General features: G+C 43.9%; 1 protein-coding gene across 1 annotated transcript in view; it reads right to left on the bottom strand.

Moving 5' to 3' along the window:
- LOC120916455 (sialic acid-binding Ig-like lectin 10) overlaps positions 1–14,775 on the bottom strand; it is a 52,968-nt gene extending 38,193 nt beyond the window's left edge. The window contains exon 1 of the mRNA XM_040327429.1: positions 14,482–14,775. Coding sequence (XP_040183363.1) covers positions 14,482–14,737 — 256 coding nt within the window. The 5' untranslated portion in view covers positions 14,738–14,775. The remainder of the gene's footprint in view (positions 1–14,481) is intronic.
- Positions 14,776–15,283: the final 508 nt, after the last annotated feature.

Below are 15,283 nucleotides of genomic sequence, written 5' to 3'. Positions count from 1 at the left end.
AGTGATCACTCATTCAATGATATGTAGTTTTCCAGTACCGTATGCTAAAAAACAGCCCCACACCATGATGTACCAGTTCTTCATAATTCTAAAGAAAATATCTTTGGTCTGTATTGTGGTTTGAAAACGGTCATTAAAAAAAAGTATCGGTATTCGGTATCGGCGACTACTTGAAAAAAAGTATCGGTACTTGTACTCGGTCCTAAAAAAGTGGTATCGGGACAACCCTAAGCCAGAATAAAAAAAATAAAAAGATGGATAGGGATACAGTTGTAAAAAAACATGATTTAAAGATGCTTGTCTAAGAACTGCGATATTTTTTAGTAAATAAATCCATACAACAGACAATGGATTTTTTTTCACCAGAAAACAATCTCCAACAGGCAGCCATACAACCTAGGGCTGTCAAATGCATTGCAAAGGAATGCTCAGAACATTTGCTGTCTGCATTGCCCTCTCTTTGAGTAGTATAGATGAAAAAACGCAGATGGACTACAACCATGGACAGGTGAGGTTTAGAGATTTGGAACGCAACAGTGGCGGCCCGCCCATAGGGGGCGCCCGGGCGCCGCCCCCCCTCCTGTAGGCAAAAAATTATATATATATATATATATATATATATATATATATATATATATATATATATATATTTTGGCCCCTTTAAGAAAGAAACTTAAAAAAAAAAAAAATTCTTTAATGGGTTGGGATTGAGCGCCGGCCACCATTTCCCTATGAAGCGCCGCGTCACTACAATCTAGACATGGCGCTTCATTTGCGGGCTTTTAGCTTGAATATGGGCGCATTGAAAAGCGCTGATATGCTTCCCGTGCCTCTCTATGAGCGCCGGGAGCATTACTACTGTGACTTCCGGCTATTCGTCTTACAGACGAAAATCGTAAATGACGTCACGCGGCACTTTCTCTGAAGTTCACACTGCCCGAGCGGAGTGAAGCTGGCGCTGCTAAGGTAAGCCAGCCAAGCCACACTCAGTTCAAAATGGATTTGATTTATCGCCCCATTAGGTCATCAGCGGACAGCGGTGCACTGCCTGATCCCCACCCATCCACCTTGGAGCCTGTTATTGTATTTAGACTGCTGGGACTTGTAGTTCTCCATCATCTCCTGGGGTTCAGGTGCATGCAATCCACCCTCTATGGGACTACAAGTCCCAGCAGTGAGAAAAACTGAACAAATATGGTGGATTGCATGCACCTGAGCCCCAGGAGATGATGGAGAACTACAAGTCCCAGCAGGTTATAATATAAAGCTCAGAGGTGGATGGATGTCTGGACAGTGACATTTGATGGGCACAGTGGTGACATTTGATGGGCACAGTGGTGACAATTGGTGGCACAGTGGTGACAATTGATGGCACAGAGGTAACAATTGATGGCATGGCACAGTGGTGACAATTGATGGCAAAGTGGTGACAATTGATGGCATGGCAAAGTGGTGACAATTGATGGCATGGCAAAGTGGTGACAAATGATGGCATAGTGGCTGTGTTTGATGGCATGGCACAGTGGTTGCGTTTTGATGGCACAGTGGTTGCGTTTTGATGGCACAGTGGTTGCGTTTTGATGGCACAGTGGCTGCGTTTGATGGCACAGTGGTGATAATTGATAGGCGAGTGAGGCTGCAATTGTTTTTTTTTTTTTTTTTCGTTTGCGCCCCCCCCAAAAAATTTGAGCACCAGCTGCCACTGGAACGCAAGCAACACAAAACAAAGAATGTCAGCCTAGCATGCCTCTTAGGGCTAGGGCATGATCTTCCCACTAATGCTCACACAAAAAAAAAATTGACTAAGGGCATTATACTTATGCCAAACAAATCATCTTAATCACTGGGAAGGGACTTCACCGGAGTGGAAAACGTTATACCAGCCCCATACCAGCTTAGCTACACTACTAGGGGATCCCCAAAAAGTTTCAGCAAGATCTGGGGTCTCTGGACTCACTCCCCTCTTATGACCTAACCCCAGGGTCGTTCCCAGTACATTACAATTCCCAATACTCTTCCTCAATACTCTTTTATAAAGTATAAATGTATTTTGTATGTACTGTCACCATTGTAAATGTTTTATTTACCACAGACACATATGTAAGGAAATAAAACTGTGTTGATTCATTTATGTTGGCAGTCTACACTTTCCCCTTACCTTCGGCAACTTCAAACCCTTTGAAATTACTTTCCAGCTGGAGGGATTGTGGCCATGTGGGTTCTATTAGTCATTGATTGCCCCAATGTTCTAGATCTAGACCAATGTTTTTACCTTTTAAATCTTCTATCACTGACTAGGCTCAACCTCCAACTCCTGAGTTTCCTCTTTTTGGAATTGGCCTAGATAAGTGGCCCCATCAGATCAGTTTTTTCACGGCACATGTTTTAATTGCAGCTAGACATGCATTGGCAAGAGCCTGGAAACAAAACCAGGCTCCATCACTTCTCTTATAGAACTCCTAAATGCTCACACCTCTTTTGAGAAAATGGTTTCTCTATTACAAGGGAAAGCCTCTCTATTTCAAAAGAATTGGGCATTCTGGCTTAAGGACAAGAGAAGCACTGACGTTTTGGTTTTGTCTATTTTTCAAATATAGTCTATATCAGGGGTCTCCAAACTGCGGCCCGAGGGTCAGATGTGGCCCTTTGCTTGCTTCTATACGGCCCTTGGAGTGCTATTGCTTCCACCGATATGAGGCACTATTCCTCACACTGACACCAACAATGGGGCACTCTTTCTTCCACTGATACTAATGATGGGATACTATTCCTCCTAATAGGGGCACCACTCCGCCTATTGACCACCAATCCTGAGGCCATGTTTAATGTCACTAATGCCAACATTTTCTGCCCCTGCTGGCCACAAACCGGCCCTCCTAAAGTCTGAAAGACAATAAACTGGCCCTTTGCTTGAAAAGTTTGGAGACCCCTGGTCTATATACTATATATGTCAATACTGTTAACATTATAGTGCATTTTAGTGCACAAATTTAGTTTCCAAATGTGTTTGAAGCACAGATCCCAAAAACTTGTATGCATGGGCCCAAATTCGACCATCAAGATAAATGCATTGAGGGTTATCTGAAGAGAATAAGGGCCAGTGGTGAGGGGCTTTTGTCCTTCTGAAGAAGGTTGCATTCCCATACAAGTCTATGCAACCCCCTCTTAAAGCGGGTCAAGTGCAGATCATCAGGAGATCAACGACAGGTAAAATGAACCTGTCAATGAGTTCTGAATGATCTCAAGCATCTCAAACTGACGCAAAGGACACTAGACCAGGGGCCAGATGTGGCCCTTTTCTAGCCTTTATGCGGCCCTTGGGGCACTATTCCTCCAACTGATATGAGGCACTATTCCTTCCACTGACACCAACAAGGGGGCACAATTTCTTCTACTGATATCAATGATGGGATACTATTCCTCCTACTGATAGGGGCCATACTCCTCCTCCTACTGACCACCAACCCTGAGGCCATATTTATTGTCACTGGTCACAATCTGGCCCTCCTAAAGTCTGAAGGACAATAAACTGGCCCTTTGTTTGAAAAGTTTGGAGACCCCTGCACTAGACCAAAGCCCAACAACAGATCTCAAGACTGATTGGGGTGAGCAAAAGTATATTTGATTGAGTTCTGCACCTTGGTCCAACCAAGGGACTACATCAGTGTTTCTCAACCTTTTTTCAGTTGCAGCACCCTTTAAAAATCTAAATAAAAAAAAACTGAATTAATAGTTTTACACATTGCAGCAGCATTCACACACATAGGGTGCCCAATATTAGAAGTGATTTATTCTTCCAAAGCAAATACGTCTTTGCACACTAGTACTGATTCTCCTAACAGAGAGTGGCAAATCGGGATGTTGTGCAGAAGTCCTCCTTATCTACTGATGACATCACCGGTTATTAGGATGCTGGGCCACTTCAAGTCCAGGGTTGTAATACTGCACAATAAAAACCTGTGGCCTTTTGTAACAAAAGCACAAGCTTGATCTTACATCCTGTTATGCCTCTCAGACAGGAAGTGAAAGGAAATCTCCCCAAAGGGACACAGACAGCAAAGAAGAAAAAAAGGAAAGGGTTCTCATCATCCCCTATGCTAACCGAAAAGGAACATTTGGCTATCATACACTTTCATATCATACACTTTATTAAAGGCCTGAGGGCTACTTACAATGCACAATGATGTCTATGGTTCTGTTCCTGATCCAGTGGTTATTCTGGGCTGAGCATTGGTATCTTCCAGCATCATTTGATGTAATGTTCCTCAGTTCATAGGTTAGTAACTCTCTATTCAGTGGTCCGCGGAGCAGTGAGTCTTTATCATGCCATGAAATGTTGGCTTGAGGATTGCTGTCCACAATGCATTCAATGACTAAGGAGTCTCCTTCCAGCACAGTGATATGTGTGTCCTCAGTGTTGGTATTACCTGATGGAATAGCATATTGAAAAACACTCTCAGAAGACACACGGAAATGGATTCTATGAGTCTATACAACTATTAAACCATACAGGGAACACTGCAGTTTTCAAGAGTCAGGATATGCAACAGATGTATCTAGATGATGTTTGTGCATCGATTTCTGATGTTTCAAGACTTCCTTTGGTAACATAAAGGGCTCGGTTGTCTTGAATTATGAAATGTTTCAGATTTGCTGGGAGGGTTGCATCTATGGGTCATCTATTGGACATTTATATCCTCTGTCCTGATAACTCTATGTCCTGGGTTGTGTCCTGAGATCACAGCATCACCCTTATTTGAGTTATTGAGCATGCACAGGAACACGAAAAAAGGGTATTAGCTGAAGGGATCACGACTGCAAGTGGCCCAGATAATAAGGGCTGAGAGAGTGGGTGTGATGAAGGCTGGACTAGAGTTGCCAACTCATCCCTTTAAAACAGAACACATAAGAATTACACAGGTTCTGAGGCTAATTTAATGCAAACAAGGCACCAAGTGAGTTTAATTACCTCCTTAATCAGCCACAGAACCTGTGTAATTAATATGTGTTCTGTTTTAAAGGGATGAGTTGGCAACCCTAGGCTGGACAGTCTGGAGAGTGGGCATGACTGTTAGAAAGGTGGGGGTTTCAAGTAGGGTTGTCCCGATACCGATACTACTAGTATCGGTATCGGGACCGATACCAAGCATTTCCCCGAGTACTTATACTCGGGGAAAATGCTCCGATACTTTACCGATACCCTACTCTCCCTCCATGCTCCTGTGTCCCCCCTCCGTGCCACTGCCATTCTGCTCTCCCCCTCTGTGCCGCTGCCGTCGTCTGTTTTCCTTCTCCGTGCCGCTGCCATCCTCTGTTCTCCCCCTCCGTGCCGCTGCCGTCATCTCTGCTCTCCCCCTCCGTGCCGCTGCTTCCCCCCTCCGTGATCTGTGTCCCCCCTCTGTGCCGCTGCTTCCCCTCTCCGTGATCTGTGTCCCCCCTCCGTCCCGCTGCTTCCCCCCTCCGTGATCTGTGTCCCCCCTCCGTCCCGCTGCTTCCCCCTCCGTGATCTGTGTCCCCCCTCCGTGTCGCTGTTTCCCCCCTCCGTGATCTGTGTCCCCCCTCCGTGCCGCTGCTTCCCCCCTCCGTGATCTGTGTCCCCCCCTCCGTGTCGCTGCTTCCCCCCTCCGTGATATGTGTACCCCCTCCGTGTCCTCCTCCGCCACCTCTGTCAGGATAGAGAGTGGCGGTAGGAGCCGCTAAACCCGGCTCCTACCTTTTCCAAATGAACAGAGTCAGTGATCATTCATATGACTGAGCATTGTAACCTGTGTTTACGATGCTTCAGTTTATGAATGGATGGCCTCTGTCTCCTGTCCATTCATTTCCAGTGCAGCTGAGAAAGGGACTGGGGAATCTGTGTCCTTAGTCCCTTTCGCTGTCTCAAAGGTGAGATATCAGGGGTCTGTTATGACCCCTGATATCTCACCAAAGCCCCCGAACAGGGCTAAGTAAAAAAAATGGCAATAAATAATAAAATAATTAATTGTAAAAAAAAATACATATTAAAATAAAAAACACACTGACACATCCATCTCCCCCCCCAAGAAAGCATTGTAAACAAAAAAACAACAACAAAATTGTGAAATATTTAAATTGTAAAATAAAGAAAAATACTGACACATGACATAAAAAAAAAGTATCGGTAATCGGTATCGGCGAGTACTTGAAAAAAAGTATCAGTACTTGTACTCGGTCTTAAAAAAGTGGTATCGGGACAACCCTAGTTTCAAGTGTGGGCTATGGGCGAAGGGGACAGTGTCTCATAAACTGGAATGAAGATGTAGGTAAGTATGACATAAAATATTTCCTGAACTACATCCAAAATGTACAGTTTTTTTCTGGTGCTGCCTGGGGAATGCAGTTGAAATAATGTTTATAAGAATAGGATTGTATGCAGGGCCGTCTTTACCGCAGGGCAAATGGGGCAGGTGCCCTGGGCCCTGTCACTGTTGGGGGCCCAAAGCAACCCCCTTTGAAAAAAAAAAAAAACCATACAGGGAACACTGCAGTTTTCAAGAGTCAGGATATGCAACAGATGTATCTAGATGATGTTTGTGCATCGATTTCTGATGTTTCAAGACTTCCTTTGGTAACATAAAGGGCTCGGTTGTCTTGAATTATGAAATGTTTCAGATTTGCTGGGAGGGTTGCATCTATGGGTCATCTATTGGACATTTATATCCTCTGTCCTGATAACTCTATGTCCTGGGTTGTGTCCTGAGATCACAGCATCACCCTTATTTGAGTTATTGAGCATGCACAGGAACACGAAAAAAGGGTATTAGCTGAAGGGATCACGACTGCAAGTGGCCCAGATAATAAGGGCTGAGAGAGTGGGTGTGATGAAGGCTGGACTAGAGTTGCCAACTCATCCCTTTAAAACAGAACACATAAGAATTACACAGGTTCTGAGGCTAATTTAATGCAAACAAGGCACCAAGTGAGTTTAATTACCTCCTTAATCAGCCACAGAACCTGTGTAATTAATATGTGTTCTGTTTTAAAGGGATGAGTTGGCAACCCTAGGCTGGACAGTCTGGAGAGTGGGCATGACTGTTAGAAAGGTGGGGGTTTCAAGTAGGGTTGTCCCGATACCGATACTACTAGTATCGGTATCGGGACCGATACCAAGCATTTCCCCGAGTACTTATACTCGGGGAAAATGCTCCGATACTTTACCGATACCCTACTCTCCCTCCATGCTCCTGTGTCCCCCCTCCGTGCCACTGCCATTCTGCTCTCCCCCTCTGTGCCGCTGCCGTCGTCTGTTTTCCTTCTCCGTGCCGCTGCCATCCTCTGTTCTCCCCCTCCGTGCCGCTGCCGTCATCTCTGCTCTCCCCCTCCGTGCCGCTGCTTCCCCCCTCCGTGATCTGTGTCCCCCCTCTGTGCCGCTGCTTCCCCTCTCCGTGATCTGTGTCCCCCCTCCGTCCCGCTGCTTCCCCCCTCCGTGATCTGTGTCCCCCCTCCGTCCCGCTGCTTCCCCCTCCGTGATCTGTGTCCCCCCTCCGTGTCGCTGTTTCCCCCCTCCGTGATCTGTGTCCCCCCTCCGTGCCGCTGCTTCCCCCCTCCGTGATCTGTGTCCCCCCCTCCGTGTCGCTGCTTCCCCCCTCCGTGATATGTGTACCCCCTCCGTGTCCTCCTCCGCCACCTCTGTCAGGATAGAGAGTGGCGGTAGGAGCCGCTAAACCCGGCTCCTACCTTTTCCAAATGAACAGAGTCAGTGATCATTCATATGACTGAGCATTGTAACCTGTGTTTACGATGCTTCAGTTTATGAATGGATGGCCTCTGTCTCCTGTCCATTCATTTCCAGTGCAGCTGAGAAAGGGACTGGGGAATCTGTGTCCTTAGTCCCTTTCGCTGTCTCAAAGGTGAGATATCAGGGGTCTGTTATGACCCCTGATATCTCACCAAAGCCCCCGAACAGGGCTAAGTAAAAAAAATGGCAATAAATAATAAAATAATTAATTGTAAAAAAAAATACATATTAAAATAAAAAACACACTGACACATCCATCTCCCCCCCCAAGAAAGCATTGTAAACAAAAAAACAACAACAAAATTGTGAAATATTTAAATTGTAAAATAAAGAAAAATACTGACACATGACATAAAAAAAAAGTATCGGTAATCGGTATCGGCGAGTACTTGAAAAAAAGTATCAGTACTTGTACTCGGTCTTAAAAAAGTGGTATCGGGACAACCCTAGTTTCAAGTGTGGGCTATGGGCGAAGGGGACAGTGTCTCATAAACTGGAATGAAGATGTAGGTAAGTATGACATAAAATATTTCCTGAACTACATCCAAAATTTACAGTTTTTTTCTGGTGCTGCCTGGGGAATGCAGTTGAAATAATGTTTATAAGAATAGGATTGTATGCAGGGCCGTCTTTACCGCAGGGCAAATGGGGCAGGTGCCCTGGGCCCTGTCACTGTTGGGGGCCCAAAGCAACCCCCTTTGAAAAAAAAAAAAAAAAAAATTTTTTTTTTTTTTTTTTTTTTTTTTTTTAGGGGTCCGGAGGCCCCCAGGGGCCCGGAGGACCCCAGGGCCCCAGATGGCAACCCTCCCTTTTTTATTTATTTTTAAATAAAAAAAAAAAATTTTTTTTTTTATTAAACGGACAATTTTTTAATATATTTTTATTTTATTTTTTATTAAAGGGACAATTTTTTTTTTAGAGGTCTGGGGGTCCCCAGGGGCCCATAGTTCCCCAGGGCCCCGGATGACAACCCCCCTTTTTTTATAAAAAAAATATTTTTATTTATATATACATAAATATATAAATATATATATATATATATATATATATATATATATAAATGTTTATTATTATTATTATTATAGGACCGAGGGGTCCCCAGGGCCCCAGATGGCAACCCCCCTTATTTTTTATAAAAAACATTTTTTTTATATATTTTATTTCTTTTTTTTCTTTTTATATAATATATATATATATATATATATATATATATATATATATATATATATATAAAAAGAAAAAAAAGAAATAAAATATATAAAAAAAATGTTTTTTATAAAAAATAAGGGGGGTTGCCATCCGGGGCCCTGGGGATATATATATATATATATATATTATTTTTTTTTATTAAAGGGCTCAGAGTTCCCCAGGGCCCCATGTGGCAAACACCCTTTATTTTTTTTATAAATGTTTATTTTTTTATTTTTGTTTGTATATTTTTTTATTTATTTTTTATTTAAGGGCCCAGAGGTCCCCAGGGCCCTGGGTGGCAACCCCCCCTTTTTTTATAAATGTTTCTTTATATATATTTTTTATTAAAGGGCCCAGAGGTCCCGGATGGCAACCCCCTTTTTTTTGTAATATATTTTTATTAAAAAAAAAATATTAAAGGGCCCAGAGGTCCCCAGGGCCCCAGATGGCAACCCCCTTTTTAAAATATATTTTTTATATATATTTTTTATTTCTTTTTTTCTTTTTATTAAAGGGCCCAGAGGTCCCCAGGGCCCCGGATGGCTACACCCCTTTTTTATATATATTTTTCCTTATTTCTTTCTTTATTTCTTTTTTTGTAAATGGCCCCCCGCTTCTAAATTTGCGGCAGCCCCCCCCCCTGCTTTATTAATTTCAGGCGGCAGCACCCCCCATCCCGGTTCTCTGCTCCAGGGGGCCCATGCCTGAAGCTGTGTAAGTGGCCCCATAATTCCTGATGGCGGCCCTGCCTCCCGTTAAGCCCCTGTGCTGCCCACAAATCAGGCTGAAAATCATCAGCGGCACGCAGCCAGTGACAGTACTGCTTCCCTTCCCAGTGTTTTAAAATGTACAGCACCCCAGGCTTCCCTTTAGATGCGCACTTCTCCTTTCCTGCCACTGGGTGCTGCTTGCATATAAAAGTGAATTAGAATGTGATTTTATAACATCCCCAGTTTGCTCTTCCTGAGGCTGACTTCTTCATGTCCTGCTCCTCAAGGTATGTCACTGTTTGCTAATCTATATTGTAAATTGAAGTTTTCTGTAGAGTGTGCCCAAAGTCTTTATAATATTTGATGATTCACTGCAGGTCTGGTCAGTGTTTTAAAAAGTTCCTCTATTTTACACATGGCATGGCATGGGGTCACAGCACCGTCTGTCCATTCTGCTTTAGCACCATGGGACCCCATGCCATGCCATGTGTAAAATAGAGGAACTTTTTAAATAACAGACCAGACCTGCAGTCCAGGCTGAGTAAAGCCTCAGAGCAGATGACATTACTATCTGTATTTAACTGCTTGATGGGCTTATTTTGGGCCTGGCTGGTTCACATGTATGTGTTTTGGCGGCCCACATTTGTGCAGGCACAGCAGCCCATTCATTGAATGGGCCGCCATGCCTGCGTTTCCTGCAAAGAAAAGCGCATGCCTCATGTAATAGGCTGCGCACACGGCACGCCTATGCCCATCAAGCACTGAAATACAGCACTGTCTGTCCATTCTGCTGTCTGCTGTGACTTATCTGCAGTTCCCGCACTGTCAAGCTTGCTGCATTTTTAGATGTTTAGGTCACGCTTTTAAAAACACAGTGCGTTTGTGTGTGCAAGAACTGCAGGTAAGTAGCATGGTGCAAAAGCAGAATGGATTTCAAGGCAGCTGTATTTTTAAAATGCTGAATGCACCTTTTTCTGCAGGAAACAAAGGCATGGCAGCCCATTCAAATCAATGGGCTGCTGTGCCTGCACAAATGAGGACCGCCAAAACATACATGTGAACCAGCCAGGCCCAAAAATAAGCTGGAGGGGGGCCCAAAAAAAAATGTTTGCCCTGGGCCCAAACCATATTAAAGACGGCCCTGATTGTATGTTATGAATGAGTTTTGCAGCTCAAATGATTTCTTCAATGTTTTGAGGAATGAAAAAAGCTGAAATACCTTTTATGGTGATATTAATATAAGGAGGATCTGTAAGAAACAAAAACAAACATTGATGAGAGAAAATGGCTGTAAAAAGCTCTTTTATTCGATATTGTTTTCTTGTTTTTTTTAGAACCTCCATAACAATATTCGATATTGTTATGCACACTAATGCCTCGTACACACGACTAATGCCTCGTACACACGACTAATGCCTCGTACACACGACTAATGCCTCGTACACACGACTAATGCCTCGTACACACGACTAATGCCTCGTACACACGACTAATGCCTCGTACACACGACCGGTTTTCCCGACGGGAAAACTGCCATGTTTGCTTTTTTGTTCGGGAAAACCGGCAGTGTGTATGCTCCATAGCAAAAAACTGGCCGCAAAAAAATTAGAACAGCTCTCTTTTTTCCCTTTGTGATTCCCGGTGGTCTTTTCCCGTCGCAAAAACCGCTCGTGTGTACGAGGCATTAGGAACTGAGAGACAGACAGGTTTTATTGCAGTGGCTAGAAGACAAAGAAACAGAAAGCACTGAATTTTGCACAAAAAATAAATAAAAAAATGAAATTCAGGAGTATTATGAGATCCTATTTACCAGGAGTGAGAAGCCAGATTTCTGCAATTACAATGTCAGTTGAAAACACTTATAGGTAGACTCACAGAGCTTGCCGCAACTTTTCGGCGGCGTAGCTTAGCGTGTTTTGGCTACGCCGCCGTAAGTTAGCGAGGCAAGTACTTGAGTACTTGCCTGCTAAGTTACGGCGGCTTAGCCTAAAGCGGGCGGGCGTAAGGGCGCCTAATTCAAATTTCTCTAAAGGGGCGTGTTTTATGTTAATGGGGCTTGACCTGACGTTTTTGACGTTTTTTCTTAACTGCGCATGCGCCGGGCGCCTACATTTCCCAGTGTGCATTGCGGCTAAGTACGCCGCACGGGCCTATTGATTTCGACATGGACGTAAACTACGTAAATCCCTATTCACGGACGACTTATGCAAACTACGTAAAAATTTCGAATTTCGACGCGGGAACGGCGGCCATACTTTAACATTGGCAACGCCACCTAGGGCCCAGCTTTAACTTTAGGCGGCCTATCTCTTACGTAAACGGCGTAAATGTACTGCGGCGGCCGGGCGCACGTTCGTGAATCGGCGTATCTACTAATTTACATATTCTACGCCGACCGCAATGGAAGCGCCACCTAGCGGCCAGCCTCAATATTGCAACCTAAGATAGGACGGCGCAAGCCGTCGTATCTTAGATATGTATAAGCGTATCTCTGTTTGAGCATACACTTAAACATAGGTCGGCGCAGATTCTGAGTTAGGTCGGCGTATCTACTGGCCTAACTCTCTCTGAATCTACCTATTAACCCCCAGTTGCCAGCAGAAGAGGGAAGCCAGGAGAAGAGACACTAAACTTACACTCAGGTTAAAGCCCTGTACCTACTAATGCCTATTAGCAGAGACAGAGAAACTGCTGATTGGTGACCCAATAGCCACTTAAAGTTGTTGTATACCCAAATGTAACACTTTTACCTACAGGTAAGCCTATAATAAGGTTTATCTGTAGGTAAAATTAATATCTCCTAAACCTGTACGGTTTAGGAGATATTCCCTATGCATGCAGCCGCTGACATCAGCAGGGCATGCGCTCTGAATGCCCCAGCTTAAAGTGGTTGTAAAAGTTTGTTTTTTATTTTCTAAATAGGTTCCTTTAACCCCTTCCCGACCTCCTCATGTACATTTACGTCGGCAGAATGGCACGGACAGGCACATGTACGTACCTGTACGTCCTCTGCTAGACGTGGGTGGGGGGTCCGATCGGGACCCCCCCACGTACATGCGGAGGTCGGGTCCGCTCGGGGAGCGATCCGGGACGACGGCGCGGCTATTTGTTTATAGCCGCTCCGTCGCAATCGCTCCCCGGAGCTGAAGAACGGGGAGAGCCGTGTGTAAACACGGCTTCCCCGTGCTTCACTGTGTCGGCGCATCGATCGCGTCATTCCCTTTATAGGGAAGACACGATCGATGACGTCATTCCTACAGCCACACCCCCCTACACTAGTAAACACACACAAAGTAAACCCTAACTCCTACAGCGCCCCCTGTGGTTAACTTCCAAACTGCAACTGTCATTTTCACAATAAACAATGCAATTTAAATGCATTTTTTGCTGTGAAAATTACAATTGTCCCAAAAATGTGTCAAAATTGTCCGAAGTGTCCGCCATAATGTCGCAGTCACGAAAAAAATCGCTGATCGCCGCCATTAGTAGTAAAAAAAATAAAAAAAATGCAAAAAAACTATCCCCTATTTTGTAAACGCTATAAATTTTGCGCAAACCAACCGATAAACGATTATTGCGATTTTTTTTACCAAAAATAGGTAGAAGAATACGTATCGGCCTAAACTGAGGAAAAAATTTTTTTTATATATGTTTTTGGGGGATATTTATTATAGCAAAAAGTAAAAAATATTGCATTTTTTTCAAAATTGTCGCTCTATTTTTGTTTATAGCGCAAAAAATAAAAACCGCAGAGGTGATCAAATACCACCAAAAGAAAGCTCTATTTGTGGGGAAAAAAGGACGCCAATTTTGTTTGGGAGCCACGTCTCACGACCGCGCAATTGTCTGTTAAAGCGACGCAGTCCCGAACTGTAAAAACCCCTTGGGTCTTTAGGCAGCAATATGGTCCGGGGCTTAAGTGGTTAAGCCAGTGCATTGTTGGTTCACTTACCTTTTCCTTCCATTTCCCTTCTAAATGTTTTTTTCTTTGTTTTCTTTGTCTGAATTTCTCACTTCCTGTTCCTCCTCAGTAAGCTGTTCAGTAAGCTGTTCTGACTGACTTTCCACTGCTCGGATGATGGTGGAAAGCTTACTGAGGAGAAACAGGAAGTGAGAAATTTAAACAAAGAAAAAAACATTTAGAAGGGAAATCGAAGGAAAAGGTAAGTGAACCAACAATGCACTAGCTTAAAGGAACCAATTTAGAAAATAAAAGACGAACCTTTACAACCCCTTTAAGGTCCGGCAGTCATAATGTCACAATGTAGAGTAAAAGATTTCCTATCATCTGTGCCCAGTCTTGCCACACAGAGTTAATCCAGCTCTGAGCAATCCTCTTGTTCAGTGAAATAAAACGGACTTACAGAGAAAAACCTTGGTCCGTTCCGCCCCCTTGCTGTGAGTGACATTATTTTTTAATTCCCACCCCCACTCCTTTTTCTGAAGTCATGTGGTTACTTTTCTGGATTTTGACTAGATGTTAGTGATCATAGCAGAATTCAGTGTAAGAAATACATAAGAAAAAAATGCATGTTGACAAGGGGAGTGTAGAGGAGGGCGGGGAGTCTACTGACATCACAACTCCACCCACCGAGCTTTGGGCCCCACAACAATGACAGAGCCCAGGGCAGCTTCCCCTTTTGCCCTGCCTTAAAGACAGCCCTGGAAAGCTTGATCCACCTGCCAGCTTGTTTACAATTTATTTGGGGAAATGTTGAGGCATTTCTCAAAGGCGCCCCTGAAGAACCCAAAAGGCACCCTAATTAAAAAAGCTGGGCTACACCATTGATCTATGCATTGGTAAAAAGAAGTTGGGCTTACATTCAACATTTAAAGAGATTTGCTGACTCGTTGTGGCATTGCTTCTTTGGAAGGTTACAGTGCAGCTCAGCGACGAATTGTGATCCACCCTGGATGGAATAAATGTGATATTGGAGTAGTACGTTTTGTTCCCATCTAGATAGTCCATCCGATAGGTGATATTCTTCCCCTGTACTCCACTCCATGTGATTAGAGGAGCAGAACCATTGCATCTTCCAGGGCTTGTGCAGGTCAGGGTCACCTCCTCACCAGCCATCAAGGTCTTCTCCTGGGAGATCTCAGGCTTATCTGTAAGCTCTGCTGGGAGATTTGGAGGGTAGAAAAAAAAGATGACGTTCTCAAAATACTTTAGAAGCTTAAGGTTCTTATTATCTTAATTCTTTAAATATTTCAAGATCTAAGCTCTGCTTCTGGTTTTATAATAATGAGCCGAACATTAGAGCAGCCCTCAAAAATTCCACTAGCCTGCTCGCATTTTGCGAGTGGAATTTAGCGGAGAGCGAGTGAGGAGCAGGGGCAGACCAGGCTGACAGTTTCCTGGCTGATCGCTGTAGTGATATAAATGTATAGTGTAGTCCGGTTAGATAATTGATATTTAGGTATTAGTATGATGACTATAAGTTATGTCCCGCAGCAATACCCCAGGCTCTCCAGAGAGTGCATTTATTTGATTTCCAATACAGAACAAAGTCCAAATTCCACAGATGATACAAATCCAACAGAGTAATTCAAAGTCTCATCTTTTCCTATACCTGTGCCATCAGGGCCGTTTGAAGGAATTTGGGGACCCCAAGCAAAATGG

Source organism: Rana temporaria, chromosome 10 (genome assembly GCF_905171775.1).
Source record: "Rana temporaria chromosome 10, aRanTem1.1, whole genome shotgun sequence".
NCBI classification, from domain to species: domain Eukaryota; kingdom Metazoa; phylum Chordata; class Amphibia; order Anura; family Ranidae; genus Rana; species Rana temporaria.
Note: the sequence above shows the minus strand (reverse complement) of the source record. Positions and strands in the feature narration are given on the sequence as shown.